This window comes from Hemiscyllium ocellatum, chromosome 42, assembly GCF_020745735.1.
Source record: "Hemiscyllium ocellatum isolate sHemOce1 chromosome 42, sHemOce1.pat.X.cur, whole genome shotgun sequence".
Lineage (NCBI taxonomy): Eukaryota > Metazoa > Chordata > Chondrichthyes > Orectolobiformes > Hemiscylliidae > Hemiscyllium > Hemiscyllium ocellatum.
This window is the reverse complement of record NC_083442.1, coordinates 33,144,757-33,172,655: the sequence shown is the minus strand read 5'-3', so window position 1 is coordinate 33,172,655 and position 27,899 is coordinate 33,144,757. Positions and strand designations below refer to the sequence as shown.

The following is a 27,899-nucleotide window of genomic DNA, read 5'->3' as shown; positions in this document are numbered from 1 at the left end:
AAAGAGGTACCCAATTAACCCCACTCCTATACTCTTTCCCCATAATCCTACAATATTTTTAAAATTTTTCATCTATTTCCTTTTTGAATCCACACATTTGATCCAGTGAATGACCTTTCAATCCACTACTCTTTCAGGCAGTGCATTCCATTTCATAACAACTTGCTGTGTTACAAAAAAAGGTATTCTTCATGCCACTTCTGGTTCTTTTGCCAATTTCCTGAAGGCTGTGAACTAGTTTATGATTCTCATGCCACTGGAATTATTTGCTCCTCATTTACGCTGTCAAAGACCGGAATGATTTTGAAAACCTCTTATCAATTCTCCCTTTAGCCATCTCCACTCTATGATGGACAGCTGTTGTTTCTCTCATCTGTCTCCATAACTGATGTCATTCACCGGATTGAAATGTATTGGTCCAAGCGTCATTGCACAGCTGGCTAGTTTATAAGAACCCTTGATACTTAAATTGAAAGCCTTTGCAATCTGAAAGGAGCTCTACTTTTATCATACATCTGGTGCCATAGTCATTATTTTCAGCCAGCATTTCCAGTAACCAAAGCCAGTTGTGCTAGTCAGACAGTGTTCCCATTTCAAAGGTGCCAGTGACTGAAGCCCCACCATTTTCAGCTGGCTTTCTCATGGCCTTGCTCATTGTTCAATGTAAAATCTTGAAAATATTCAATAGATGCAGATGTTGCAGTGTCGATTTAGTCCATTGTATCAGGATAGAAGTTAAAATTGAACATTCGCTAACATACAACACCGGATTCTTGCCTGGGCAATAGCTCAGAAACATTATGTCTGATGTATTAATTAAACTAATAAAGTATCTATATATCTTTGTGTTGGTCCATTTATCCTGTGTTTTGTTTCATGCAGAAAACTGTCCTCATTCAACAAATGGTTGGAGCAGCGTGGACATGACATAACAAAGGTTTGGGCAGACATTGAAGATGTCATCATTAAGACTCTAGTTTCAGCCTATCCAATCCTAAAGCATAACTATCGGACTTGTTTCTCCAGTCGCCTCTTTGGAAGTGCTTGCTTTGAGATATTAGGATTTGATATCCTAATGGATCGCAATTTGAAGCCGTGGCTCTTGGAGGTGGGTGAAACTTTGAACAAGGTGCTTTGATATCAGAAAGCTAAATAGAGAGCTCAGGGAATGATAATGGAAGAAAGAACTTGCCTTTATAAAGCATTTAATCACATTCATTAGATATTCCAAAGTAGTTCATGAGCAGTTAATTATTTCTGAAGTATGCTATTGTTGTGAGTGTCAAAAAACACAGGTGATTTGTATGGGGCATGCAAAAAACAAATGACATGAGTCACTAGTTAATTTACTTTGAGGATGTTGGGGCTACTCTCTGGACTACTTCAATGTGTGACAGAGATCTATTAGCATTCACTAAAACTACCTTGTGGAACCTCAGCGAAATGTTGTATTTGAAGGCAAGCACCTCTGACAGTGCAGCATCTTTTAATACTGCCCTGCAAGAACTACCTGGATTATATGCTGAAGTATCTAGGGTGAGAAATCCACAACCCTTTGATTCTGTGATGATACTACCTGCTCGCTGGACAAAGCTGACAGTTAAGGGATACCTAGATTTGAGATTAAGACAGAGAGAGTGTCTGAACTGTTCTACAATGATAACTGGGTGATATTATCAAAATAACCTAGGCAGTTTGCTACTGTGCATCCTTTAGGCCATGTACGCTGCAGCCACAATGGGGGAGACTGAGAAAGCTATTGAACCTTGTGAAATGTTCAAAACATCAAAATTACTCTGTCCTGAATGGTGTGGAGCCTCTTAACTGTTGTTGCAGCTATACCCACCAAGACCACTGACAAGTATTCCCTCCCACTCCCGAGCCTTCTAGCCTTGTAAATTATAGCGGTGTTTTGAAGAGGTCTGGGGTAAGCTCTTCCCCATAGACTGCCAAGCCTCTGATCTGCTGCTGAGGTGTAATTCAGCTTCTGGCTTTCATTCACATCAAAGAGTCCCTCTATTTTATCAGGTGCAAGAACTATAATTAATTTAGTTGGTAATGTTAGAGGCATTGGAGCCAAGTGCAGTTCTTCATTCATTGCTTTCCATCAGATCAATGATATTTATCATGCAATAAATTAAATCAAGTTTTGTTTATTTAGCTGCTTGTCACACCAGGCGGTCAATTTCCCCATAATGCAAGATAAAGTTCCCTTAACCAATAAATATTAGAATCTACATATGGTTTTGTAATTTTTGAAAATATTTGAATAACAAACAGATTGTGTCACATCCTACATTTTTGTTCCAGGTGAACCATTCCCCCAGTTTCACTACAGATTCCAAGCTAGACCGAGAGGTGAAAGACAACTTGCTGTATGATACTATTTGTCTGATAAATCTTGGAGCAAGTGACAAGCAAAAGGCAGCAGAAGAGGAGAGACGCAGAGTGCAGGAGCGCTTGTGGAACCGCCAGACAACTCGCGAATTAAGGTAGACATAGTGATGCCCCATGGTACATTTTACAATTCTGGACTTCCTTTGTCGAAAGGTGTGGTGCTGGAAATGCGCATCTAGTCAGGCAGCATCCAAGGAACAGGAGAGTCAACGTTTCGAGCATGAGCTCTTCCTCAAGAATGAGGGGGTGGCCCAAGGGGGCCGAGAGATAAATGGGGAGGGAGTGGGGCTGAGGGAAGGTACCTGGGAATGTGATAGGTAGAGGAAGGTGGGGGTAATGGTGATAGATCGGATAGGTGGTGTTATGGACTAGGCCAAACCACTCAAAACATTCTTAAGCAGGCAGCTTTGCAATTTGTTTCAGTAAGTGTACAGTGAAAATTACCTGGAGTAAGTTCATGAAGTTGACTACCAGGTTTAAAACAGACAAAAATTTATTCACAAAATTACGCAATGAAACACAAAGAACAGAATAAAGAACCTCTACAGAACTCAGTCCATCCAAACTAGATTTAACTATGCGGTTCCGAATATACACAACTGTCCCACTAAGCGAAACCCCTTTAAAATACAGTACAAAGGGAACAAATGCTTACAGGTTGAAGTTAGAAGGACAGAAGGAGAGAAGGAGCCTGTTTCCACACAACTCACTGTTGAACTCCCAACTAGTTCTGGACTAAACTGCTCAGCTAGAGAGTTGACCATTCCCCTTCCATTATACAGGTCACTTCTAAAACGTGACCACTTTGGTCTTCAGTCTCATCTGTTTACATGTAAACAAAAGGCCTCTCAAAATCCTTTACATCTCCTGTACCAGACTAGTCTAATCAGAGCCCGGCCCGTTTACGACAACTCTGGAAAAAAATCAAGGACACAGTATCCATGAGAAAAGGAACAGCTTTTAGGAAGGAACCAGCTTTGTGACAATGAGAAGGAAAATGGACAAATAGGACAATTCAAGAAGGCGGTGCAGAGTTGGATCTGGGATAAGGTGCTCGGAGGGAAATGAGGAAACTGGTCAAATCCATAATGACCCTGTGTGGTTTGAGGCTCCCAAGGCAGAAGATGAAGCATCCTTTCTCCAGGCATCAGATGGTTAGGGTTTGGCAATGGAGGAGGCCCAGGACTTGCATATTCTTGGCGGAGTGGGAGGTGAGTTAAAGTGTTTGGCCTCGAGGCAGTGGGGTTGTTTAGTGCATGTGTCCCAGAGATGTTCTCTGAAACGTTCTGCAAGTCTCCCCAATATAAAGGAGAGCATATCGAGAGCAATGGACACAATAGATGACATGTGTGGAAGTACAGGTAAATCTCTGTCTGATGTGGAAGGATTCTTTGGGGCCTTGGATGGAGCTGAGAGGGAAGGTGTGGGTGCAGGTTTTGCACGACTTTAGGTGGCTGGCGAAGGTGCTGGGAGTGGAGGGTGGGTTGATGGGGGGCATGGACCTAACAAGGGAGTCGTGGAAGGAATGGTCTCTGCAGATAGAGGTGGGGGGGGGGGGCCCGTTTTTAGGTGGCGGAAATGGTGGAGGATGATGTGTCGTATGCAGAGGTTGATGGGGGTGGAAGATGAGGACCGGGGGGGGGTTCTGTCCTTGTGATTGGGGGGGTGGTGTTCAAGGGCAGAGGTGTGGGAAGTGGAGGAGATGTGCTGGAGGACATTGTCGACCACATGGGAGGGGAAGTTGTGGTCCTTGAAGAAGGAGACCATCTGGGATGTTCTGTGGTGGAATTGGTCTTCCTGGGATCAAATGTGGAAGAGGCAGAGGAATTGGGAGTAAGGGATAGCATTTTTACGGAAGGTGGGGTGGGAGGAGGTGTCGTCCAGGTAGGTGTGCGAGTTGGTGGGTTCGTCCCATCTTTGGTGATCATGCCTGGGTTCGAAGCCCTGGAATTCTCCACTGAAAGTCTCGACCTTTCCGTCTTGCAAATAGTATTAAAATCTAACTTTTTGACCAGGCTGCTATTGTTGTTGTTGAGAAGGGAATGGCCGACTATCTTCTGGAAACACTATAGAGCTGAACAATTTGTGATGCCACTTTTGAGCCCAGTGAAAAGTCACCCATGTTGGTGTGACAGTGAGTTTTATATCCTAACAACTGGTGGATTGTATCAAATAGCACATCCCTTTAGCTGTTCACAATAGGCAGCTTATTGACTCAACCAACATCTAGTTGCAAAACTCAGAGAGCTGTGTCCAACATTAGATGTGATTCCATAATTAAGGCAATACTTGTTAAACAATCCCAATTTGTGCTAAAAGCTACACTGACAGCTAGTTCAACATTATCCGTTTACCTATACTTGAAGCTACCTTTATTCACATGTAGAACTTCTTCCGACTTGCCATTAATAAGCACTCTTCTCATGCAGAATAAATTACTGTTCCCTTTCAGATTTGGCAGTCTTGTGATTCTGTCCTGATGACTACAAGATGGAAAAACATCCCCAATATATCTCTTTTTCTTTTTGGTCAGCATTATTTAAGTCAAGTGATTATTGGTAATTTAAGTGATGATGCTAAAATAGCTGATTAACCCTGTCTTGATTTTAAGTCTGTTACTTCCACAGACGGGAGCAATATGAAAACCACCAGTTAGCCTGGCTTCAGCAGGCAGAAAAATATGAAAAGGAACATCTGGGAGGATTCCAGCGGATTTACCCAAAATCCAACTCTGAAAAATACGACAATTTCTTTAAACAAAGTGGATCACTCTTTCAAGAAACAATCGCTTCCAGAGCAAGGGAAGAATGTGCCAGGTATGGATTATGGGCAACCAGTTAAAGGGTTTTTTATGACCTTGGAGGGGCCTCTTGATTGTCATTAATATGCATGATTAATAGTCATGGTAGACACTGATAGTATTTCCTGTCTCCTATTTAATTGTCCTGTCAACCCACGCTAACACTGTATACTAGCTTTTACAGTATTCACACAGCATTGACTGTGGACCTTCAATGAATAATGGACAGTAACATCCGGTTCCTTTACCACTGAACAGCCCTGCTTAGCAAAACCCCTATAGCATTGTTTTATAACATAACACACGGAAGTAGCTCAATTCCCTCATCATACCTAGACAGTTATACAAAAGTGAAGTATATTATTAGTTCTAGAGGAAAATGCTTGGTGAGACTGCTTGACAGTCTGCTTTGTGTAGTTTCAATTTTCTGATGGTGTGATGTCTGGTTCCACTGACATCACTTTCTTGCTGAGATCATGTCTGTAGAATTTTCCATCCATGTGTATGTATCAGCAAGCTTTCTGTTTGTGAAAGTAATGTCATTGAGCACAGGCTGTCGTTGCAGAATGTCCATGCTGACACTATCATGAAGAAGCAGTCAGGAGCTGTATTTTTCTCAGCTCATAATCCACAAACATGGAGGTCACTTCTCACCTTGAATTATACTAGTTGTAATTAACTGGAAAGGCCTTCATAGGTAGAGGATATCAGTTGGTGATGCTCCTGGACAGGTTGAATCCTAGAATGAAACCTAGCTAGATCATTTTTTTATTTGTTTCATTAGTTACCATGATAGTTGATCTCCAAGCCAATCATAATGCTGCAGGTTTTCTTGAACAGAGCCAATGTTTAGGTTGTAAGTTTGCTCACTGTGCTAAAAGGTTTGGTTTCAGACATTTCATCACCATGCTAGGTAACATCATCAGGGAGCCTCCAGTGAAGCGCTGGTGTTCTACCCTGCTTTCTGTTTATCTGTCTTGGTCTGTTAAGGTGGGCGATATTAATTCCGGTTGTTCTACTTCAAGGTTGGTAAATGGGGTCCAAATCATGTGTTTATTGATAGAGTTCTGGTTTGAATGCCAAGCCTCTAGGCATTCCCGTGCGTGTCTCTGTTTAGCCTGTCCTAGGGTGGATCTGTTGTTCAACTCAAAGTGGTCTCCTTCCTCGCCTGTATGTAAGGAAACTGGTGATATTGGGTCATGTCTTTTGGTGGCTAGTGTATCCTGGTGGCTAGTTTTCTGCCCTTCTGTCCAATGTAGTGTTTCTTACAGTCTTTGCAGGGTATTTTGTAAAATGACATTAGTTTTGCTGTTTGTTGGTATAGGGTCCTTCAGGTTCATCAGTACCTGTTTCAGTGTGTTGGTAAGTTTTGTGAGCTACCATGATGCCAAGGGGTCGGAGTAGTCTAGTTGTCATTTTCCGAGATGTCTTTGATGTATGGTAAGGTAGCTAGAGTTTCTGGGCATGTTGTGTCCACTTGTTTGGTGTGTTTTTTAAGAATTGGTGGACTGTGTTTGTCGGATACCCAGTGTTCTTGAATACACTGTATAAGTATTTTTCTTCTGCTGCTCATAGTTCCTGGGTGCTGCAGTGTGTTTTGGCCCATTTATTTAATGTCCTAATGCAGCTCCATTTATGGGCATTGGGATGATTGCTTCTGTAGTTAAATATCTGGCCACTGTGTGTTGCTTCCTGTAGATGCTAGTCTGCAGTTCTCCATTACCTGTTTGTCTGTGTGACATCGAAGAAGGGGAGTCTGTTGTTGTTCCCCATCTCTTTTGTGAAATTTATGTCAGTAAGGATGTTATTGATGTTGTAGGTTGCCTCTAATTTGGTCCATTTTGTGATGACAAAGGTGTCATCCACCCACCGGACCCAAAGTTTGGGTTGGATCGTGGATCTGTTTCATATTTTGGAGATCTGTTTTGTTAATTTGGCATGATTTATGAAGCTTCTTCAATGATGCTGTGATACGGTTTTCTAGCTGTGGAGTCTGGTCCATTGCCACCTGTTGTAAGTGTCAGTATGTGTGTGCAGTGAGTTCACCCTTTCAATGTCCTGTGTTCTCTTTAGGATGATGGTAATGCACTTTTTGTCTGCAGGTAGGATTACCATGTTTCTGTCTTTTCTAAGTCCTTCTCGGGCTTAGAGTTGAGGATGTTACTTCCTTCTTCCTGTTTAGTGTTGGTGCAACTGTCAGTCTGCTGGGTTTCTTCCATGAGTCTATTGTCTTTCAGGGTTGCAATTAACAAGACAGATCTCCAAAAAATGAAACGACACACCTCGTTTCCACAGATTAACTAAGGTACTCAAACCAGAGACCCCCTCAGACCCATACGCTCACTCACTAGCACACCAACATACAGATTAGAAAAGAACTCCACCGAAAACTGAAATACCTGGTAGAAGACTCATGCCACTCCATCCACTCCAAGCAACAATTCCTGAATATTATCAAAGACACCAAAATAAAAGAGGATAAAATAATGGTCTCCTTTGATGTAACAGCCCTATTCACATCAATTAACATCAGCCTGATCAAACAAACACTGACCACACTACTAGACGAGAGCTGAAAATGTGTTGCTGGAAAAGCGCAGCAGGTCAGGCAGCATCCAAGGAACAGGAGATTCGACGCTCGAAACGTCGAATCTCCTGTTCCTTGGATGCTGCCTGACCTGCTGCGCTTTTCCAGCAACACACTTTCAGCTCTGATCTCCAGCATCTGCAGTCCTCACTTTCTCCACACTACTAGACGAACCAAGGATACAAATAGAGAGCACCAACTTCAACATCCTAAAGCTAGTAGACATGTGTCTTCACTCCCCATTTCACCTTCAGTGACAAAACCTACAAACAAATCAATGGAACACCCATGGGATCACCAATGTCAGGCTGCTTAGCAGAAGCAGTAATGCAGAGACTTGAACCAACAGCCCTCTCCATGATCCAACCCAAACTTTGGGTCCAGTTGGTAGCTGACACCTTGGTCATCGCAAAATGGAACAAATTAGAGGAAACCTACAGCATCATCAAGAACATCCTTACTGACATAAATTTCACAAAACAGGAGGAGAATAACAGACTCACTTTCCTAGATGTCACAGTGGTATGAACAGGTAATGGAAAACTGCAGACCAGCGTCTATAGAAAAGCAACACAGTGATCAGATAGTTAACTACAGAAACAAGCATCCCGACACCCACAAACAGAGCTGCATTGACATTATTTAAACAGGTCACAACACACTGCAACACCGAGGAACTACAAGCGGCAGAAGAAAAATACTTATACCACATATTCAAGAACACTGGGTACCCGATAAATAAAGTCCACCAATTCTTAAATAACAAACCCAAGCAAAAGACATAACATGCCCAGAAACTCTGCCACACTACCATACATCAAATGGCAACCGACTACTCCGACCCTTTGGCGTCATGGTAGCTCACAAACCTACCTACACTGCAAACACGTACTGAGGAACCTAAAGGACCCTGTACTAACATCCAGCAAAACTAATGTCATTTACAAAATACTGTGCAAAGACTGTAACAAACATTACATCAGATAGACAGGTAGAAAGCTAGTCTCCAGGAGGCACGAACACCAACTAGCCACTAAAAGACATGACCCACTATCACTAGTATCCTTACATACAGACGAAGAAGGACACCACTTCAACTGGGACAACACATCCATCCTGGGGCAGGCTAAACAGAGACACTAATGGGAATTCCTAGAGGCCTGGCATTCAAACTGGAGCTCCATCAATAAACCCATCGATTTGAACCCCATTTATCAACCTTGGAGGAAAGAAAAACAGAAATAATATCACACACCTTAACAGACCAAGATGCAAAAGTAGAAAATGGGACAGACCACCAGTGCTTCACCGGAGGCTCATTGATGACGGTACCTAGCATAGTGATGTAATGTCTGAAAACCAACCTTTCAGCACAGTCAGCAAACTTACAACCTGAACCTCATCCTGAGCTACAGATCTTCTCAAAGTCGCAGAACCAATGTTTATTGTACACAAGAAGAAATAATAACAATGAACAGAGCTATCTAAATATATAAAATTAGAAAATTAGAATAATAGTAAAACACACAGCAAAGCAATGTTTCAATCTGTTTCCTAACACTATCTGATACAGAGAACTCAAGTCCAGAGAAATTACATCCCTTATCTCAACAATTTGGGTTTTACTTAACTGACTTCCAGGTTCTTTCCTGTGGAATATGGGGACAGTTTGAGTCCTGTCCAAATATACTGATGTGAAATCTTCACAAATCTCTGAAGTAAAAATTCTCAATTCCAATAATCTTCAGATTTCTAACCAAATTCATCCGGCTTGGAAGTTTCACACTTAACCCTTTCCACTGAACTGCGTTGTTTTCTGAACTTCTTCTGGAAGAGAAACTGTAAACTTGCTTCAAAACTCAACATTAGTGTCTTAGAAATGAACTGAAAATCCTGCTTCATACTGAATTTAAAACAAATCTGCTCATCTTCAATTTTTCTGAACTATAAATTCAGCCTTATATATTTACTCTATCATAAATACCATTGTATAAACATCTTTCCATTAACATACCAGTCACACGCTCTCTCTGTCACCTACTGGATTAGGTCATTGTTCTGGAACAATCTTTGCCCTTGTATCTTTTTTAAAAGAAAATTTTCCACAAAAATAGCCAACATCCGTATAACACTGTCTTGGAATTAATATATAAAAGTGATATTAATATGCCAAATTATACACCTTTCACTACATTGGGTAATTGAAAAGTGTAATGTGTAAGAGCTGCCCATGTACACATTTGTGTCAGGTCTTGTTGATTGACCAATTATTGGATACTTTGTGATCAGGCAGCAATTGGAGGAGATCCGGCTGAAAAATGAACCAAAGGAACAATTGGCAAAGGGGAAGAAGAAAGAAGGAAAGGACACCAGCCTGCAAGGAGAGTCAGGAGGCGAGCCGCAAATGCTTGATGTACTCTCCAGGAAGATCCGTGGGGACTCAACCTACAGGAAATTAAAGAAAGAGGTACTGTTGTCAGTTCCTACTACTGCATATTTCGCTCAACTGTCCACCTGCTACAGGAACCATACTTGAGAGCATTTTAAATAACCAGGGTAGATTCCTGATGCCCTATACATGGACACTGAAAAGGATAGACATTCCTCTCTGTGTTAAGTTAATTAACCATTGAATTCTGTTAACTAATTTGTAGAAATCAGCATATAGAGGAATTTGTGATCCATGTGCTAAATCTAATTATTTTTGCAGTTTAAATGACTGACATGATGATAAACCAAAAATGCTTTGGTAACAATATTGGGGAAACAATTTTTCCTGCTGAAATTCCTCCTTTCAGTTTTTCAGTTACTGTTTCTGCTAGGGTTCCACAGGGTGCAGTACTAGTACCCCTGGCCTCTTGTGGTCTGTATTAACAATTTGGATGTAAATGCTGGGGGCATGATAATGAAGCTTGCTGATGATACAAAAAATGGTCTTCTGGCAGGCAGTGAAGAAGATTGTTCTTAATTGCAGGAAGATGACAATGGATTAGTTGGGTGGCATACAAATATCAAATGGAATTCAAGTGTGAGGTGATGCATTTGGGGAGGTCAAATTGGGCAAAAGAAGACAGCTATTATTGGGAGGACACTGAGAGGTGTAGAGCAAGGTGATTAATAAGATGATTAGGAAGGAATAATTGTGTTATTACCTGATGTATAGATTATAAAAGCAGGATGGTTAGCTGCAAGTGTGGAAATCATTGTCAGGCCACAATTTGAGTACTGTGGGCTGTTCTGGTCACCTCATTGCAAAAAGTGTGTAATTATATCAGAAGGGGTGTAGAAGAGACTTACGAGGATGTTACCAGGAATCATACAACCATGAGGAAAGATTTGATAGACTGGGGTTGTTCTCCTTGGAACAGAGCTGCCTGAGGGGAGTTTTGATTGAGATAAAGAAAATTGAGAATGTCTATTTGAGTGGATAAGAAGGGCCTATTTACTTGTAGAAGAACAGTCGGTGACTATGGGCATTGATTTTAAAGTGAATGGTCGGAAGTCTAGAGATAAGGTGAGATTTTTTCACCTTGAAAGCGGTAGGGGTTTGGAACTCATTGCCTAAAAGGTTCAAAGACGCAGTAACCCTAGATTCATTTAAAAGGTATCTGGATGTATATTACAAGTGCTGTAACTTGGAGGGATATGGACCAAAAGCTGAATAGTGTGATCAGGCTAGATGATTTATGGAGAAAATGAGGACTGCACATGCTGGAGATCAGAATCGAAAAGTGTGGTGCTGGAAAAGCGCAACCGGTCAGGCAGCATCCAAGGAGCAGGAGGGACAACATTTCAAGCATGGGCTCTTCAGCAGGAATGAGGGGGTAGCCCAAGGGTGCAGAGATAAATGGGGGGGGGGGGGGGGCAGGGTCTTTTTTTATTGCAATGCAAACATGGTGGACTAAGGGGCATCTTTCAATGCTGTAAATAGTCTGTGATTCCATGATAATGGTGGCCATTTAGTTATTAGAATAATGTTAAAAATTATGCAGTTGAATAATATCCTTCAGGAAAAGAAATGTACCTCATTTATCTTATCTGGATCTACTTTGGGATGATTGCGCTACTGTATTTGAGGTTAGTGAAAGCAAACAATGCGACATACTTACAATCTACTGAAGGACTCCTTTGTGTCTAAGAATCTTTAATGCATAAATCTTATACACGCAGCTTCTAAGTGGCACTGCTTTATTACCTCATTTCATAGATTCCATTCAGAGTGCTACAAAATGTATCAATTTTCCACATGGTCAAACTTTGATCAAAGGCAGAAAACTTACAAAAGTAACTTATTATACTTCTTTGTAAAGGTAATAAGGATTGATGGTAATGTCATACAGAAAGCCAACACAAAGGGCACCTGGGGTGAGTATCACTCTTCATTCTCTCCAGCTCTTTTGAGAAACCACCCTTTCTGCATCAGTCTCCCTTCCCTCTGTCACATTCTTCAGTTAACTCACATGAGCAAACTGCAGCAGTTCTCTTTCTCTTTCCAATGTACTCATCTCTTCCTTTGCTCTTTTTAAACTGCCCATGATTCTCTTCTCACACCCTAGCACTCATACAAACTCTAAATATTTCCACTTGGCTTTCCAACAACTGCTCACTGACAGTCATTCTCTCTCTCTCTCTCTCTGCAGAACAAAAGAAAGACCCAACACTGTGGGTCTCACTTGAGCTGAACAGTGGGTCTGATCAAAATACAAGAACATCAGGGAAGACAGCAGTGATTGCCTATCTCAGCAAAATATCTACAAATTACTTGTGTCCCTTCATTCATCTCATCAAGTAATTAACATCCTTCACAACAGCAACATTGTTATTACTGTCACCCATTAAGACCAGCCTTCAATGCCACCTTAACTTTTGTTGCTTTTCCTTTCCCTCTAGAATCTTCCCAGCATTGGAACTTGCAAAATGTTCCTTGGAGGAGCAAGTTTGATACTGGATGCAGCGTCCCAGGTTCCATTGCTCCCAGGCACCAACTCAGACATTAGTACTCTGCATTGAGTTAGAGAGTCAACCAAAAGGGTCTGCTTCTGGTGAAAGATCTGGCTAAAGTGAGCATCAGCAACAGATACTGGTGGCACAGCAGCAGAGAACCAATTCAGCTCACTGGAGGTGATGTCCATGCCCAGCACTACTGAGTATGACAGACTGTCAAGGATCCAGACAAGAAAATAACCCTGTATCCCTGACATACCTGACATAGGCAGTTATAGCAGGTATTGGCAGGTCTGCTAAAGTTGCTTCAGCACAATCACTGAGTTATAGAGAAGTCTGCTTCCTGTCTGTCATTTCACATGGCATCACCACCATCAGTTCTCACTGGCTACCTCAGGGACATACAACTAGGCCTTCACAAGAGAGTGAGCATCGCCACGCTCTGGAGCTAAGGTGGGATCTGGAGAGACAGCTGGTGGAATTTAAATTTGATTAGTAATTCTGGAATTAACAACTACTGTCTGTTTCATGGTTAACAATGTCTGGTTCACCAATATCCTTTAGGGAAGGAAATATGTTGTTCTTACTCAGTCTGGCTTACATGTGACTCCAGACCCACAACAGTTGATTCTTAACTGCCCTTTACAGTCACTTAGCAAACCACTCAGTTAAAGGCAATTAGGGGTGGACAACCAGTGCTGACATTGCTGATAACGCCCATCCTATAAAAGAATGCATTATAAATAGAAGCTGTTATGCAGTCATTAGGCTCCATCTCTGAGAAAGAGAGACAGATATTTGCCTGGAAGGGTTGGTGGGTCAAATGGGCAGCAACTTTAAAGGAGTCACTGACCGCCTGCATTCTGCTCCCCTGCAGATCAGTGAGACTGATGAATGCATTGCCAATGCCCACCCCAGGTACAGTTTAGCACATTGGATGCAGTATGTGTTGCTTTCTCTCAGGATGCCAGCACACAGGCTCCTTTGCTATGCTGTCAACCTTTCATGATTACAGAGCATTCAATGCGACAGACTGCCCAGGCCACCACATGGTGCAGCAGTCTCACCTGGGACATCATGGGCTGAACTACCCAGAGGTCACCAGGCTTAAAAATGCGTTGCTAAGCAGTCCTCACTTTCTCCTAGAAGTCACCAGGCACCAGCATCTCAAGGGGCTACCTGCATGAACAAGAGGAACCTACAGCCTTCCAACTGCAACATTCATTTCATTCAGAGTTGCACAGTTAGGAAGCATCCTAATAAAGAAGATACATTGGTTGACAATTAATGATGAATGACCGGAAGGCAGTTATGGTCTCTGGAATTAAATTCTGTGCATTTCATAGTTTCTGGGTCTGTATGTCATTGAGTCAACCTGTAAGGGAATGTCATTTCATAAAATTATTAAATGACTGCTGAAAGAAGTAACAAAGACAGTTAATGCTGAGAGTAATCTTGATTAACTGTTCAGAGGAAGGGGTGAGCATGTTATTGGAAGTGCCAACCCATGCATTTCTGGCTGAGATGTTGTGTTGGACTCCCTTTGCTTTCACCACACACACCCCAGTCAAGCCATGCACTATTGCTGTGGCTGAGTGGGTAGCACTTTTGCCTCTGAGTCAGAAAATTGTGGGTTCAGGTCCTCAAGACAGAGACTTCACCACAAATGCAGGTTGACTTTCCAGTGCAGGAGTATCCAGTGTCGGCAGTGTTATCCTTCAGGTGAGATACTCGACAGGCCCCAACTACTCCAGCTGAACACAGTTAATCCCTGGCTGTGTTTTGAAGAAGAGCAGGAGAGCTATTCTTAGTCCTTGACTAAAAAACAATCTAATGGGTTTTATTAAATTGCTGTTTGTGGAAGTTTACTGTGCACACATTGGCTGCTACATTTCCTACACTATAACCATGACAATACTCCAAAAGTGTATGATTGCCTATAAAGTGCTTCGGAAGTTCTGGGCCAGTTGAAAGGTGCTACATAAATGCAAGTTTGTCTTCCTACTATTGCTTTACCTCCTCTGACAGCTATATTTCTGACTGTACAGCCCTAGGACATGCTGCTGGTCTCATGCATTTGATTGCATTGTTGATATTTGGTTGTTGTGGGTATCATTAAAAGTGAGGGTTGATGAGGGAGTGTTGTTAACTTGCTCCCACCGGCAATCTTGTCACATTTTTGCAGTGGCTGTATAATGGGGAGATGTTTACTTGTTGCACGAAAATTACCCCTATTCATGTTCCAGCACCTCACACTAGTTACCGATAAGGAGTGGGAACCCTAGCTATCTTTTAAAAATTCTTCCCTGTGGTGCTTGTGTCAATTGTAATTGTTCAATCACAGCTGTAACTGAAAGCAGCTAATCCGACAGAGACTTGAGGTTGGATGGCTAGGTGTACACTTGTATGTATTCTTAGACAAAACATGGATCATCCTCCACTGTATGTACCTCCTATTTGCACACAGTGGAGACTCAAACTCCCCAGACAAAGCTTCCATTCATGTTCTCACTCATGTGCATGTATCTCCGGTTGATGGTGCCATTGTCTCCTGTTGCTGTATTCTGGAAATTATCCACTGCCAAAGTGACTCCTAAAGGTGTCCAAAAGATTCAAACAGAACAAATCAGAGTTTGTGGGCGGCACAGTGGTTAGCACTGCTGCCTCACAGCGCCTGAGACCCGGGTTCAATTCCCGCCTCAGGCGACTGACTGACTGTGTGGAGTTTGCACATTCTCCCCGTGTCTGTGTGGGTTTCCTCCGGGTGCTCCGGTTTCCCCCCACAGTCCAAAGATGTGCGGGTCAGGTGAATTGGCTATGCTAAATTGCCCGTAGTGTTAGGTAAGGGGTAAATGTAGGGTTATGGGTGGGTTGTGCTTCAGCGGGTCGGTGTGGACTTGTTGGGCCGAAGGGCCTGTTTCCACACTGTAAGTAATCTAATCTAATCTAATTAAATGAATGACTGACTGTTATGAACTAATAGGCATGAGTTACTAGGATGTCATTACTGAACAATGGCATATGAATCTCATTTGGTGACTCCTGTATATAGCAATCCTATCCTGTGTCAAAGGAATTTGCTCTCTGTCAGCTGATCCTTCTCTAGCCTATGACCAATGAGCGAATGGGTGCATACAAGTCTGACCTAATTGCCTTAATTTCCAAATACGAGTTGGACAGAATAGGAGAGTTCAATTAGTTAGGTGAAATTGATGGCAACTTGTAAAAACTTTGATAAATACTTAAGATTTTTCATAGGACAAATTGGAATGGAGGGTCATTAGGTGTATCCCCACAGGATCAGAGTTTCAAATCCAGCTAAGGTGAAAGGGAGTTGTATCCCCTCTTTTGGCTGTTAGGATCTGAGATCAAAGGAAGTGAGCATTCTCAAGGCAAAGCTAATGTTGAATCTCAAGCAAGGAAAATCACTGATATGGGAAAGGTGAGGTACTGATGCAATCGAACAGAATAGACAGTACCCACATCTGCAAGTAACTGTTCAATCTGAGCTGGAGATTCTTGTTGCAGCCATTATATGCTCAAAATGAAAGTGCTGTGATCTATTAGTATCCCTCACCTTGGCGAGTACAAAATGTTTGGAAAACTGAAAAGGAACAAGTGGAATGAAGATGTCCAGTGAAAGATGTTAAATCATAATTCTTCAATTCTGTTGTAGGTCACAGAGCAGTTGTTGACAATGAATGCCTATCCCATTCACCTCTGTCGGCTGACTTTTCAGGACCTGTCTTTTGAATCTGATTAATTCAATTGCAACGCTTTATGCACTTGTCAATAAACGTTATTGTTAAATAATGCAATGAGTTACTAATTCTGTTTTAATTATGCTTTGTAACAAAAAATATCAGGAAATCCAGATGCTGGCTGGTACTGCAATACTTTGGTACTCTGGCTGAATATTGTTTCAGAATTTATTTTTGTGATCTGATTTAATGTCACAGAAAGACTTCTGGAAGACAGCTCCTCCCACAGAGAGCAGAAAATGTTATTATTCAGCAGATTAAATTATAGTCATGTTCTTGGCACTTCTTAGAAAATCACCAACAGGGTTATTGCAAATGTACCTACTGTATTTTTGTTATGTGACAGGTTATGTAGTACTTTAACATGGGTGGCTGTATCTATTTTCTTTTATTCATTCAGGAGATGTGAGCATCGTTAGCAAGGTCTGCATTTGCTGCCCATCCCTAATTACCTGGAGAAGTGTTTTAATCAGACAGATTGCAGTATTTTGCTCTTTGTTATTGGAATATTAATGATGTGCACAAATATTGAGAAACCTCAGTATGACAGCATATGCTGAAAGGAAATTTAAGGTATCAGTGCCAGGAGTTGAAAGATCTTTTCTCTTTTCTTCTCTTGAATTTTCCTCTGAATGTTCAACTGCTCTTTCAAAACAGAGATTATTCAAATAAAAGGTGAGCATGCAAATAGGCATCAGACTTACTCATCCTGCATTTATTTGAATATTCCCAATTGCTGCACCAACTTGCTCCTGAAGTAATGTATCTTTTAATCACACAAAATTCTAAATGTGATGATTTTCCTGTCACTATTGATTTTTTTTTTAAATAGAGTTAGACCACTCCATTACTCAGTTAGCAAAAGTGAATGTCAAATTGATACTGAGCGAGATTGTTCTTCCCCTTGTCTGAGCTGGCTTAGCTGAGCTCAGCTGCATGACAATAAGGGAGATGGAGATAGTTTTGGTAGTCCCAGACTAGGGAGAAGAAAGTTATTCTCATTCCTGGTTGAGATAGTGTTTTGCATTGATCCTGCTGTAAAAGAGTATCCTGTCAGCCATCTCATACCTGAAGAATATATGCATTTTTAAAAGTTATTCATTTGTGGGACTTGGATGTCGCTAGCTGGCCAGCATTGATAGCCCATCCCTATTTGCCCATGAGAAGGTGGTGGTGAGCTGCCTTCTTGAATCACTGCAGTCCACTTGCTGTGGGTTGACCCACAATGCCGGTAGAGAGGGAATTCCAGGACTTTGACCCAACAACTGTGAAGGAATGCGGTATATTTCCAAGTCAGAAGGTGAGTGGCTTGGAGGGGAACTTGCAGGCAGTGGTGTTCTCAGGAATCTGCTGCCCTTGTCCTTCTAAATGGAAGTGATTGTGGGTTTGGAAGGTGCTGTCTAAGAGTCTTTGGTGAATTTCTGTCATGCATCTTGTAGATGGTAAGTACTGCTGCTACTGAGCACTGGTGGTGGAGGAATTGAATGTTTGTAGATGTGGTGCCAATCAAGTGGGTCGCTTTGTCCTGGATGGTGTCAAGCTTTTTGAGTGTTGTTGGAGCTGCACCCATCCAGGCAAGTGGGGAGTTCTCCATCACACTCCTGACTTGTGCCTTGGAGATGGTGGATAGACTTTGGATATCAAGGGATGAGTTACTCGCTGCAGTATCCCTAGTCTCTGACTTGCTCTTGTAGCCACTGTGTTTATGTGGTGAGTGCAGTTGAGTATCTGGTCAATGGTAACCCCGAGGATGTTAATAGTGGGTGATTCAGAGATGGTAATACTGTTGAATATCAAGGGGCGGTGGTAAGAGTGTCTCTTATTGGTGATTGTTATTGTCTGGCATTTGTGTGGCATGAATATTACTTGCCACTTGTCAGCCCAAGCTTGGATATTGTACAGATCTTGTTGCATTTGAGCATGGTCTGCTTCAGTATCTGAGGAGTCGCGAGTGGTGCTGAACACTGTGCAATCGTTGGTGAACATCCCCACTTCTGACCTTACAACGCAGCTGAAGATTGTTGGGGCTAGGACACTACCCTGGGGGACTCCTGCAGAGATGTCCTGGAGCTGAGATGACTGACCCTCCACAACCACAACCATCTTACTTTATGCCAGGTATGGTTGTAACCAGCAGAGTGTTTGCCCCGATACCCATTGATTCCAGTTTTGCCAGGACTCCTTGATGCTGGTCAAACGTGGTCTTGATGTCAAGGGCTGTGACTCTTACCTCACCTCTGGAATTCAGCTCTTTTGTCATTGTTAGAACGAAGGCTGTAATGAGGTCAGGATATGAGTTACCCTGGAAAAACCCAAACTGGGCGTCACTGAGCAGGTTGTTGCTGAGCAGGTGCTGCTTGATAGCCCTGTTAATGACCCGTTCCACCACTTTACTGATGATGGAGAGAGTAGACTGATTGAGTGGTAATTGGCTGGGTTGAATTTATTTTTGTTTTGTTTTATATAAGATGTTTTAGAGGGCTGTATGGTTTAGTATTGGCATGATTAAAAGAAAAACGTTGGGGAAATAAATAAGTGTAAAACATTTTCACATTTTATTTGATAACAACAGTTTCAATTGATGTTGATATTCGACCAGAGATTTTGGAAATGCCTTACAATTACAACACAGTAATCATCCAATCTGTTCAACTAATTTCTGTAATGTTTATCCTTCACATGAGCACGCGATCTGTGATCAATCCTCTTTAAAACTATGCTATAAAATTTGCTTTAGTCAGAAGCTAAGAATGTCAAAGGAATTACATTCAGACAGTTGCTTCAAGTAGTCCATTCTTAGGCAAGAGATGATCATCCCTACTTAGTGTCAAAACTTTGGCTCAAATTCTTCCAGAACTCATATCACCATGCTTCCATCCTGGATTCAGTAAAGCTAGCTTGCCAATCAACCTAACACAAGGAATCAAAATCTCTCTATCTCCTTTCAAAAATTCCTCCATGCTCATACTAAATAATACTACCTCCCTTAACTGGCCATCCTTTGATTTTTAAATGGTGACTCTCTATTAATTTCTTCCTATATTTCTAAATGACTTTTGCTCCTTTCTCCCCTACCTATAAATGAGTCCTCAAGCTATCTCTTTGATCATGTTTTAGTCAACACTTCCACTCAGCATACCTTGAGATGTTAGTTGTCCTAAAGGTGTGTAAATGTTGCAGGATTTGAGCTCAATCTCCTCTCTCTAGTAGTTGCTTGCTTTTTGAAGTTGGGTACAGCTCCATACTGTTAGTGGACCTTTTCGGATATACATTCTGGCTGTTCTTAACGTGAGTGTTGAAGGCCTTTTCAAGCTTGGTCTTCACTTAATGTCTATGCAGAAACTTTCTGGCAGGAATTAATGAATGCTGATTAAAAATGAGGATGCGGGCTGGCTTTCCCTCTCTGTGATAGTGAAACCGATTGCACTGCTGAACCTAAATCCCCAGAGGGCAAGGTCAGTGACTGAAATTAGCACCTGAATGCCATTCACTGTCTGACCACCCATTAACAGCTGTAAGTCTGGCGGTTATTAAAAACTTCTCTCCACATAAATTCCAGAACTTTGTTGTCCATTTGGCCTTTTCTAATAGTTTTCTTTTGTTGTTGTTGTTGCACGTTTTGCAGGATACCATAGACATCATGAAACCGTTGGATATAGTTGAAGAGGAGGAGCTGCAGCGACTCAGTGGGCTACTGCAGCGGGAGAACCTCCTCCGAGCTCTGGGTGTTATCGAGCAAGTTTACCGCATATTGCAAAACACTCCAGGTGTTAACTGCAGTGTTCAAACTGCTCCTCCATGTGCTCCTAGCCAGAATAAAGTGAGTTGCACAGTGTGAAAGAGTTAACTGGTTGTCCTTCAACTTTGCACTCTTGTGGGAGAGCCTTGCCCACCAGGAATTTGGGATTGGAAATTCAGGGGCGCGTGGTGAGGTGCGTGGGACTGCATTTCCAGCAGATGAAGCTGCCCACTGGGAGCACAAAGTTTGAAAATGACTTGTTTGATGTTTGTAAAAATATACATAAGGGGTGCTGACTGTCTGCATTCTACCTGTGAAGCTAAACAACAAAGCATGCAGTCTTAACCTAATTCCCGATGAATTGGGCGCACGCCCGGTTTAACCTGCTCCCTGTCAAAAACCAGTGGAGATAGATATTGGGTAGCGTTTTAAACCTTCTGTGGGATTTCTGCATAACAAGTTGAATTAAAATGACCCCTCCCTAAATTGTGAGTGAGTCAGAGATCAAGCTGATCTTGCCCTCACCCAATGTGATTTCTCCCCCTAGTCCCTCCTCCCTACCTTTTATCTCAGCCTGCTTGGCTCTCTCTCTTATTCCTGATGAAGGGCTTATGCTCGAAACGTCGAATTCTCTATTCCTGAGATGCTGCCTAACCTGCTGTGCTTTGACCAGCAACACATTTGCAGCAAGGAAGAATCGATCAACTTGCATTTGTATAGCGTCTTTCAAATTCTGAAGATCTTTAAAACTATTGAAGTGCTTTTAAAGTTTCTTGTAATTGTAAATTAGGAATTGCAGGAGTAAATTTATGTACAACAAGCTCCCACAAACAGCAATGAGATAAATTAACATTTTAAGTGATTTTTTAAAAATGTTATTTTTGTTAATGAATAAGTGTCTAAAGAAGAACTCCGTTGTTCAGATTCAAACCATGGTCTGAAAACTTTCATGCCTATCTAAGGAAGCAGGCAGGTGCCTCAGTTTAATGCTTCTTACTCATCTCCAGCACTGCAACCACTGTCAGTCTAAATTATGAGTTCACCGTCATGGACTGGGGTTTGAATCTGCAGCCTTTGAATTATTAGGCAATAATGATATCCAGTTAACCACTACTGAGCAATATCAGAAATATTGCACAGGTCAGAAGCTTAGAGCTCCATCACTGCCCAGAATAGTTTGTGCTGGTTCCAGATCATTATCTTCTGTACAGCTCTCTTATACGTGAGCGATGTAATTTGGCATTGACCATCCAGATTAATTATTTAAGAGAAAAGAGGAGGATGTCAAACATTACTAACCCCACCCTCTGACACATTCCTTCCCGTGATTTAATTAAACATTCATTTATTTTACATAGGAATGGAAGTGAGAACAAAGTCATTCTGTGTTTATGTATAAGTTATATGCTTGTGATCTCTGGAAAAATTGTAAACTGCTAAGCATGTCCTAGCAGGTTTCTTCTGCAAAGATTTTATTTGTCGTGAATTTTGGGCAAATTTTGAATGAGTGCAGGGAAATTGAATAATAATCATTCTAGGCACACTGATGTCAGCAGCAAGCACTCCTACATTAAATGTGGCATCGAGTTCTGAGAAGATTTGTAGTTCAGGTTAAGGTTTTGCATGTAGGTTAGCTCGCTGAGCTGGAAGGTTCATTTCCAGACGTTTCGTCACCCTACTAGGTAGCATCTTCTGTGGGCCTCCAGGTGAAGCACCGCTGAAAATTCCTGCTTTCTATTTAATTCCTGCTTTCTATTTATAGCAACCCAAAGAAACCCAAACATATAAATAGAAAGCAGGAATTTTCAGCAGTGCTTTGCCTGAGGCCCACTGAAGGTGTTACCTAGTAGGGTGACGAAATGTCTGGAAATGAACCTTAAAGCTCATCGAGCAAACCTACATCCATTAAATGTGACATTATTGAAATACAGAAGAAAGCTTCCTCAACTGATTGTGGTTCAGTCACATCTTAAATTGAGCCACTGACCTCTCTGAACGTTATTTATGACTTAGTACAGCACAGTACAGTACAACAAATTGGGGGCAGTTTTGTGCTGTGGGCTTCTGCTGTCCTTCAAGACAAATGGGGACATTTAAGCGACTGCTGGACATGCATGTGGACAGCAGTGAGTTGAAAGGTGCGTAGGTTAAGTTACTATATTTTACATTAGGATTAAATCTCAGCACAACATCGTGGGCCACAGGACCTGTTCTGTGCTGTACTTTTCTATGTTCTAAGATGAAGGTGCCCATGTTCTTCATCTTTGGTGCTAACTGTGAACAGCATGAAGACTCATTTTATGTTGGACAACAGATTTTTATCTTGTTACTTTTAAATGCATGCCCCACATCACCACCCAGTGTCCCTCTTAAACAATTTTTTGTACAATATCACACAAGATTCCTATATTTTAGCAATCTGACTGTCGTGAAACTCCAATCAGAGGAGTGACAGAGCAGTAACCTTAATATACCTGCCAGATAAAAGGGGAAGCAAAAGAATGTTGAGGTTCTGTTCGCCGAGCTGGGAATTTGTGTTGCAGATGTTTCGTCTCCTGTCTAGGTGACATCCTCAGTGCTTGGTAGTCCCCTGTGAAGCGCTTCTGTGATCTTTCCTCCGGCATTTGTAGTGGTTTGTATCTGCCGCTTCTGTTCTCTGTTTGGCTTGTCCATTCCTAGATTTACATCCACTCATCCACAGATTTAATCAATAAGCACATCGACCTGGACCCAATATACCGGCCACTGCAGCGGACAGCTGGAACTGACAACCGGAAGCGGCAGATACAAACCACTACAAATGCCGGAGGAAAGATCACAGAAGCGCTTCACAGGAGGCTCCCAAGCACTGAGGATGTCACCTAGACAGGGGACGAAACGTCTGCAACACAAATTCCCAGCTCGGCGAACAGAACCACAACAATGAGCACCCGAGCTACAAATCTTCTCACAAACTTTGAAGCAAAAGAATAGTCAAAAGAGGTTGGGTAACAAGTGGGAAGTATATTCTATGCGTTCAAACCAGGATCTTCACATAGAAACTAAGATTAACTAAAGCACAGAAGAAAGCCTTTGTCCCTATAGCAATCTATTAGCTCTCCCACACCAAGTTACAGCTGCTCCCCCTCTTTAATTAATTTTAACTATCTGTTTGGACACTTCCATGGCATTGCCATCTTGAGGTGGAACATAATCCCTAAACCACAAGACCCTGTTCACCCATTAATCATTATTTTTAACCTATCTCGAGACCTAGTGCGACTTGAAGCCTGATCCTCTGTGCCTTCTCGGTACACAGTCACTATGGCACAAAACCACCCACTAACTTTTACACAAAACAATACACCTAAGCAGCTTCACACTTGGAAGGAAACACAATATCTCCTCCTCATGCTTAATGAGATCAGCTACTGTAGACTACGTCTTTCAGGACAAACACTCGAGAAAAGATACTTTACAAAGTACGGACTGATTTTTAAGCCAACTGTTCAGGCATGATGTGACATGTTACCATTGCTCCACAAAACTCTGTTTTCTCTTTGTATAGATTTTTTTAAATCAACCTGTTAAAACACACTCTTGAAACAGTGGAACTTGACCATGGGCCTCCTAGCCAAGTGGTACAGGTGCTACCACCTTGCCATAAGATCTTTCTAAGAGTTTTATAGGCATTTTTTAATCAGCCTTTTCTGACCAGTTATTACACTTCTCTGGAGGAGTTGGGATTTGAACCCAGGCCTTGTAGTCCAGAGAAAGGGACATTACTACTGCACCACATAAATTCTCCTAAAGGCTTTGTAGATCTAGATATCAGTTAATAGTCATTGTCAGTTTCACTTCTAATCTTAATTACTTGTCATATTAACTATGCAGTTATTTGGCTAGCTCTTTCAAAGGGCTGGCATACTAATAGACAGAATGGCCTCTTTCTATACTGCATAACTCAATTAAATCTAGATTATAGGCACACAAAACATTTAAACTGTCTGCCTCGGGAATCACAGAGAACATAAGTACATTAGAATATAAGAATTGGGAGCAGGAGTAAGACATTCATCCCCCTCTAGCCTGCTGTGCCATTCTATAAGGTTCTAGCTGTTTGTTCCCAAGTCTTAACTCATCTTTCATTTCACCTCCTCATAGCACTTATCTCAAACTTCTGTCTACCCAGCTCTTTACTTTCAGTGACCTACCCTTCACATCTCTGGGGTACAGAATTCCAGATATTCACTATCCTCTGACAAAATAAATTACTTTGCATCTCCGTTTCAAATGTTAGGGCATTTCTTTTGAGCTGGTGAGTGAAAAACAAGCACCTAATTATTCTAACCCTATTTTCCAGCATTTGACCATAGCCTTGTATGCCTTGGCATGGCAAGTGGACATCTAAATAATTCTCTAATTTATAAGAATACCTAGCTCTACCAATACCTTTACAGACAGTGAGTTCCAGATCCCACCACCCTCTGCTGGGTGAAAACATTTTTCTTTACAGTCCCTTGAAATCTCCTGCTCTTTACCTTAAATCTATGCCTATGGTCATTGTTTCCTCCAGTTAATCCTATCCATGCCCATAATAATTTTATCTCTATTTATAACCATTGCTCTTTTGAGGTTTGATGCACCAGAGCCAGCATGATACTCAGCTAGACCAAATAGCAATCCCCAATCTATGTTGAGTTTGCTTATGGTAGGGGCAATGCTGCAGGCCCCTTGTCACACCTGTTGGTTAGCTTAAAACCAAGGCTAATTTTATCCACATCACTGTGCAAAGTATGCGACCTTGAGGTGAGTTGAACTTGGCTATGATGTTCAGTCTGGTCTAGTTTCATATGGTTGCTATGCTCACTTTGGAGAGATTTGCAGGGCAACTAGTGTCTGTGGAACTATCATCCTGCACGATGCAACACATTCTGAGAAACGTTGGAGGAAATGCTGCAGAAGAACATGAACTGAAAATAAATTTGGTCTGTCTTTTAACATTAAAGTTAATCAAGACAGACTATCTGGTGATTTATCTCAATTGCTCTTTGTGGGATTTTGCTGTGTGCACTGCGTTTAACTACACATATAAGCATACTTCAGAAAAAAAAAACTTATTTGTTTAAGAAGTGCTTATTCTGATGATTTAGCTTTTCCCTTCATGGTCAACCTAAATTGGATTGATTTTCTGAATGGACAGTTTGTATTGGAGGGACATGGGCTAAATCTCTGCAGAAACTGTCCCGATCACCCGTCATAATTTCAGAAACACTCCTCAATGTGGGTGGGATGATGTATGTTCCCATAGATCTTCTGTCAAACTCATGGTGGATAATAAAAAGAACTCCTGTGGATGTATCTGAATTTTTCTCTGAAATTAGTCAATGTGCTGTTGCTAACTAAAAACTGAAAGAACTGTGGATGCTGTACATCAGAAACATAAACAAAAGTTGCTGGAAAAGTTCAGCAGATCTGGCAGCATCTGTGAAGAGAAATCAGAATTAACATTTCTCGTCCGGTGACATTTCCTCAGAACAGTTTTTTCCATGCCTTTTCCCAGTTCCCTGCACATTATTTCTATTTAAATCATACCTCGATTACACCTGCCACTCCCACATTATCAGGAAATGCATGACAGACTTGAATCACTCATTGTGTGAAAAGGTTTTTGCAAATCACTTTGAATCTGTCATGACTGTTTTATGATCATTGTATGGGTAGGAACAGTTTCTCCAACTGCTCTGTCCAGCTCCCTCATGATCTTGTAAACCCCTAATAAATATTGAAGAACCAAAGGCAATATAAGGAAAAACCTCTTTGCACAGTGAGATCTGGAATACATGCCCAAGTGTGAGGTGAAGGCAGATTTAATCATGACTTTGAAGAGTAAGTTAGATAAGCATCTGAAGGGAAAATATTGGCAGGATTACCAAATAAAACCACAACCACTTGTATATATCCTAGCTATGCTTAAACATGTTAGCAATGCTTGCTTTCGTTTGACTGATTTCCTTTACCATGAGGGTCCTGCCTTATACAATGCAGTCAATGGTTAGTGGACATCATGAGATAAGTTCTGCCAGTCAAAGTATAAAGGACTGTTCCTGGGTCAAACCTGCCAGTTTTCTAATGGATTGCTAACGTATGGTCAAGTGTTGCAGTATTGGTTGTTCTAGCATTAGGTTACAGTAACTGGCTTAATATGTATTTATTCTTAAGCTGAATATGGTGTCTCATAAGACACCATTATGTTTCTTAGATGCAATGTAACTTGCCACTAAGTTCCAAGAAATACATTTTTTGCTGTTTTTAAAGATTGGAGCCTAATTTCTGCTCAAAACTGTGTGTGGGCATCCTCCCTACACAGTATCAGTAACTTAGACTAAGAAAGATTGGTGACAGTGAATTGACACAAAGTATTTCAGATGATTCAGGAGGACACATTTGTGACAATACATGATGGTGAACAGCGGTGCAGTTTTGTCAGATAATGCTGGCCTGAGGAAATCTTCAGTTCCAAAAAAGCCATCTGAGGAGATGGAAGAAGAATAAAATCCAGTCAGAAAACTGTAAAGGTGTCATTAAATATTTAGCAGTTCCAAACCACATGGGGCCCATCAGTTTCTGTGAATCTAGCTGCCAGCTTTTAAAAACAGCAGCACTGATAGCACTATTAAATCTGCTGACAGAAGATCAAAATAGCCAGAAATAACGACTCCAACTGGAAAAGCTCATGTAAACTACAGAGAGCCGTTTATGAACTACAAGGGAGAAGATCTGAATATTAAACCTGTGAGACGGTGGTTGATATCAAGCACCCAAAGCAATTTAGAGGAATGATGAACATTCTTACATTTGAGAAAAATATTCTGGGCCAAGATACTTTAAAAAAGTATTCCTCCATTTGAAAGCTTTTAATGATCTTAACATTTTAACAAGTGAACACATTTGCTCATTCTGTAGGTTCAGTAGCAGCTCATGCCTTAAAATGTTAGAATGTAAGAGAAGGTAACTTTGATAATATTGTAACAACATTTAAAACTTAATTTACATCAGTACCCAATGTATGATGGAGATGGAAAGATTTAATAGAAGAATACAGCCAAAAGGAAGTGGTCCAATATCAAACATCTTTGAATCCTTTGATGCTTGGTTATTGTTCCAGGTGGGAGATATAAAAAAAACTACATAAGCAGAAACAACATCCTGCTTGAACATGCCATTGCAACTTTTGTAAGAAAATGGGACATTTCCAGAGGATGTGCAAAAGTAAAAAAAAATTTAAAATGCTTTTTTACAGGTGTTTAACTCTTTTGCAACAAGTATCTTTGGAAGAAAACCCAGCAAACTAAGACATTTTGATATCAGAAAACATTTTATGATATTCCATCTTTGGAAAATATCAATCAACCTTTCCTGGGAGTGATAAGTGATTCATTTGAACCAGCCATAATAGAAATAATTTGGTTAATGGTCATCCAACAAATTTCATCTGAACATAAGAGCAAATACTACTATAGTATCTGAAAAAAAAATCTTTTGGTTGAAGAGAATTAAATTATCACCAACTGACAGAGAACTGTAAAATGCAGACAGAGCAATGCTCAAAATCAAAGGAGTGCTGAGAGTGCTCTGAAAATACCGAAACCAGTATTAGAAAACAACACTTCTCACTTCTAAGCAGTAATG

The 27,899-nt window shown here is 41.3% G+C and overlaps 1 protein-coding gene across 7 annotated transcripts in view; it reads left to right on the top strand.

The window, feature by feature from the left end:
• The window catches only part of ttll6 (tubulin tyrosine ligase-like family, member 6), a 58,877-nt gene that overhangs the window by 24,986 nt on the left and 5,992 nt on the right, over positions 1-27,899 (top strand). For 4 of the 7 annotated variants that reach the window (XM_060853578.1, XM_060853582.1, XM_060853580.1 and 1 more), the window contains 5 exons: positions 883-1,108; positions 2,311-2,492; positions 5,025-5,213; positions 10,074-10,251; positions 20,115-20,309. In XM_060853578.1, the coding sequence (XP_060709561.1) occupies positions 883-1,108; positions 2,311-2,492; positions 5,025-5,213; positions 10,074-10,251; positions 20,115-20,309 (970 nt within the window). Of the gene's footprint in view, positions 1-882; positions 1,109-2,310; positions 2,493-5,024; positions 5,214-10,073; positions 10,252-12,094; positions 12,150-12,424; positions 12,573-12,674; positions 15,609-19,828; positions 19,918-20,114; positions 20,310-27,899 lie in introns of those variants that run through there. The other 3 variants (XR_009647240.1, XM_060853581.1, XM_060853579.1) reach the window with 3 other exon arrangements.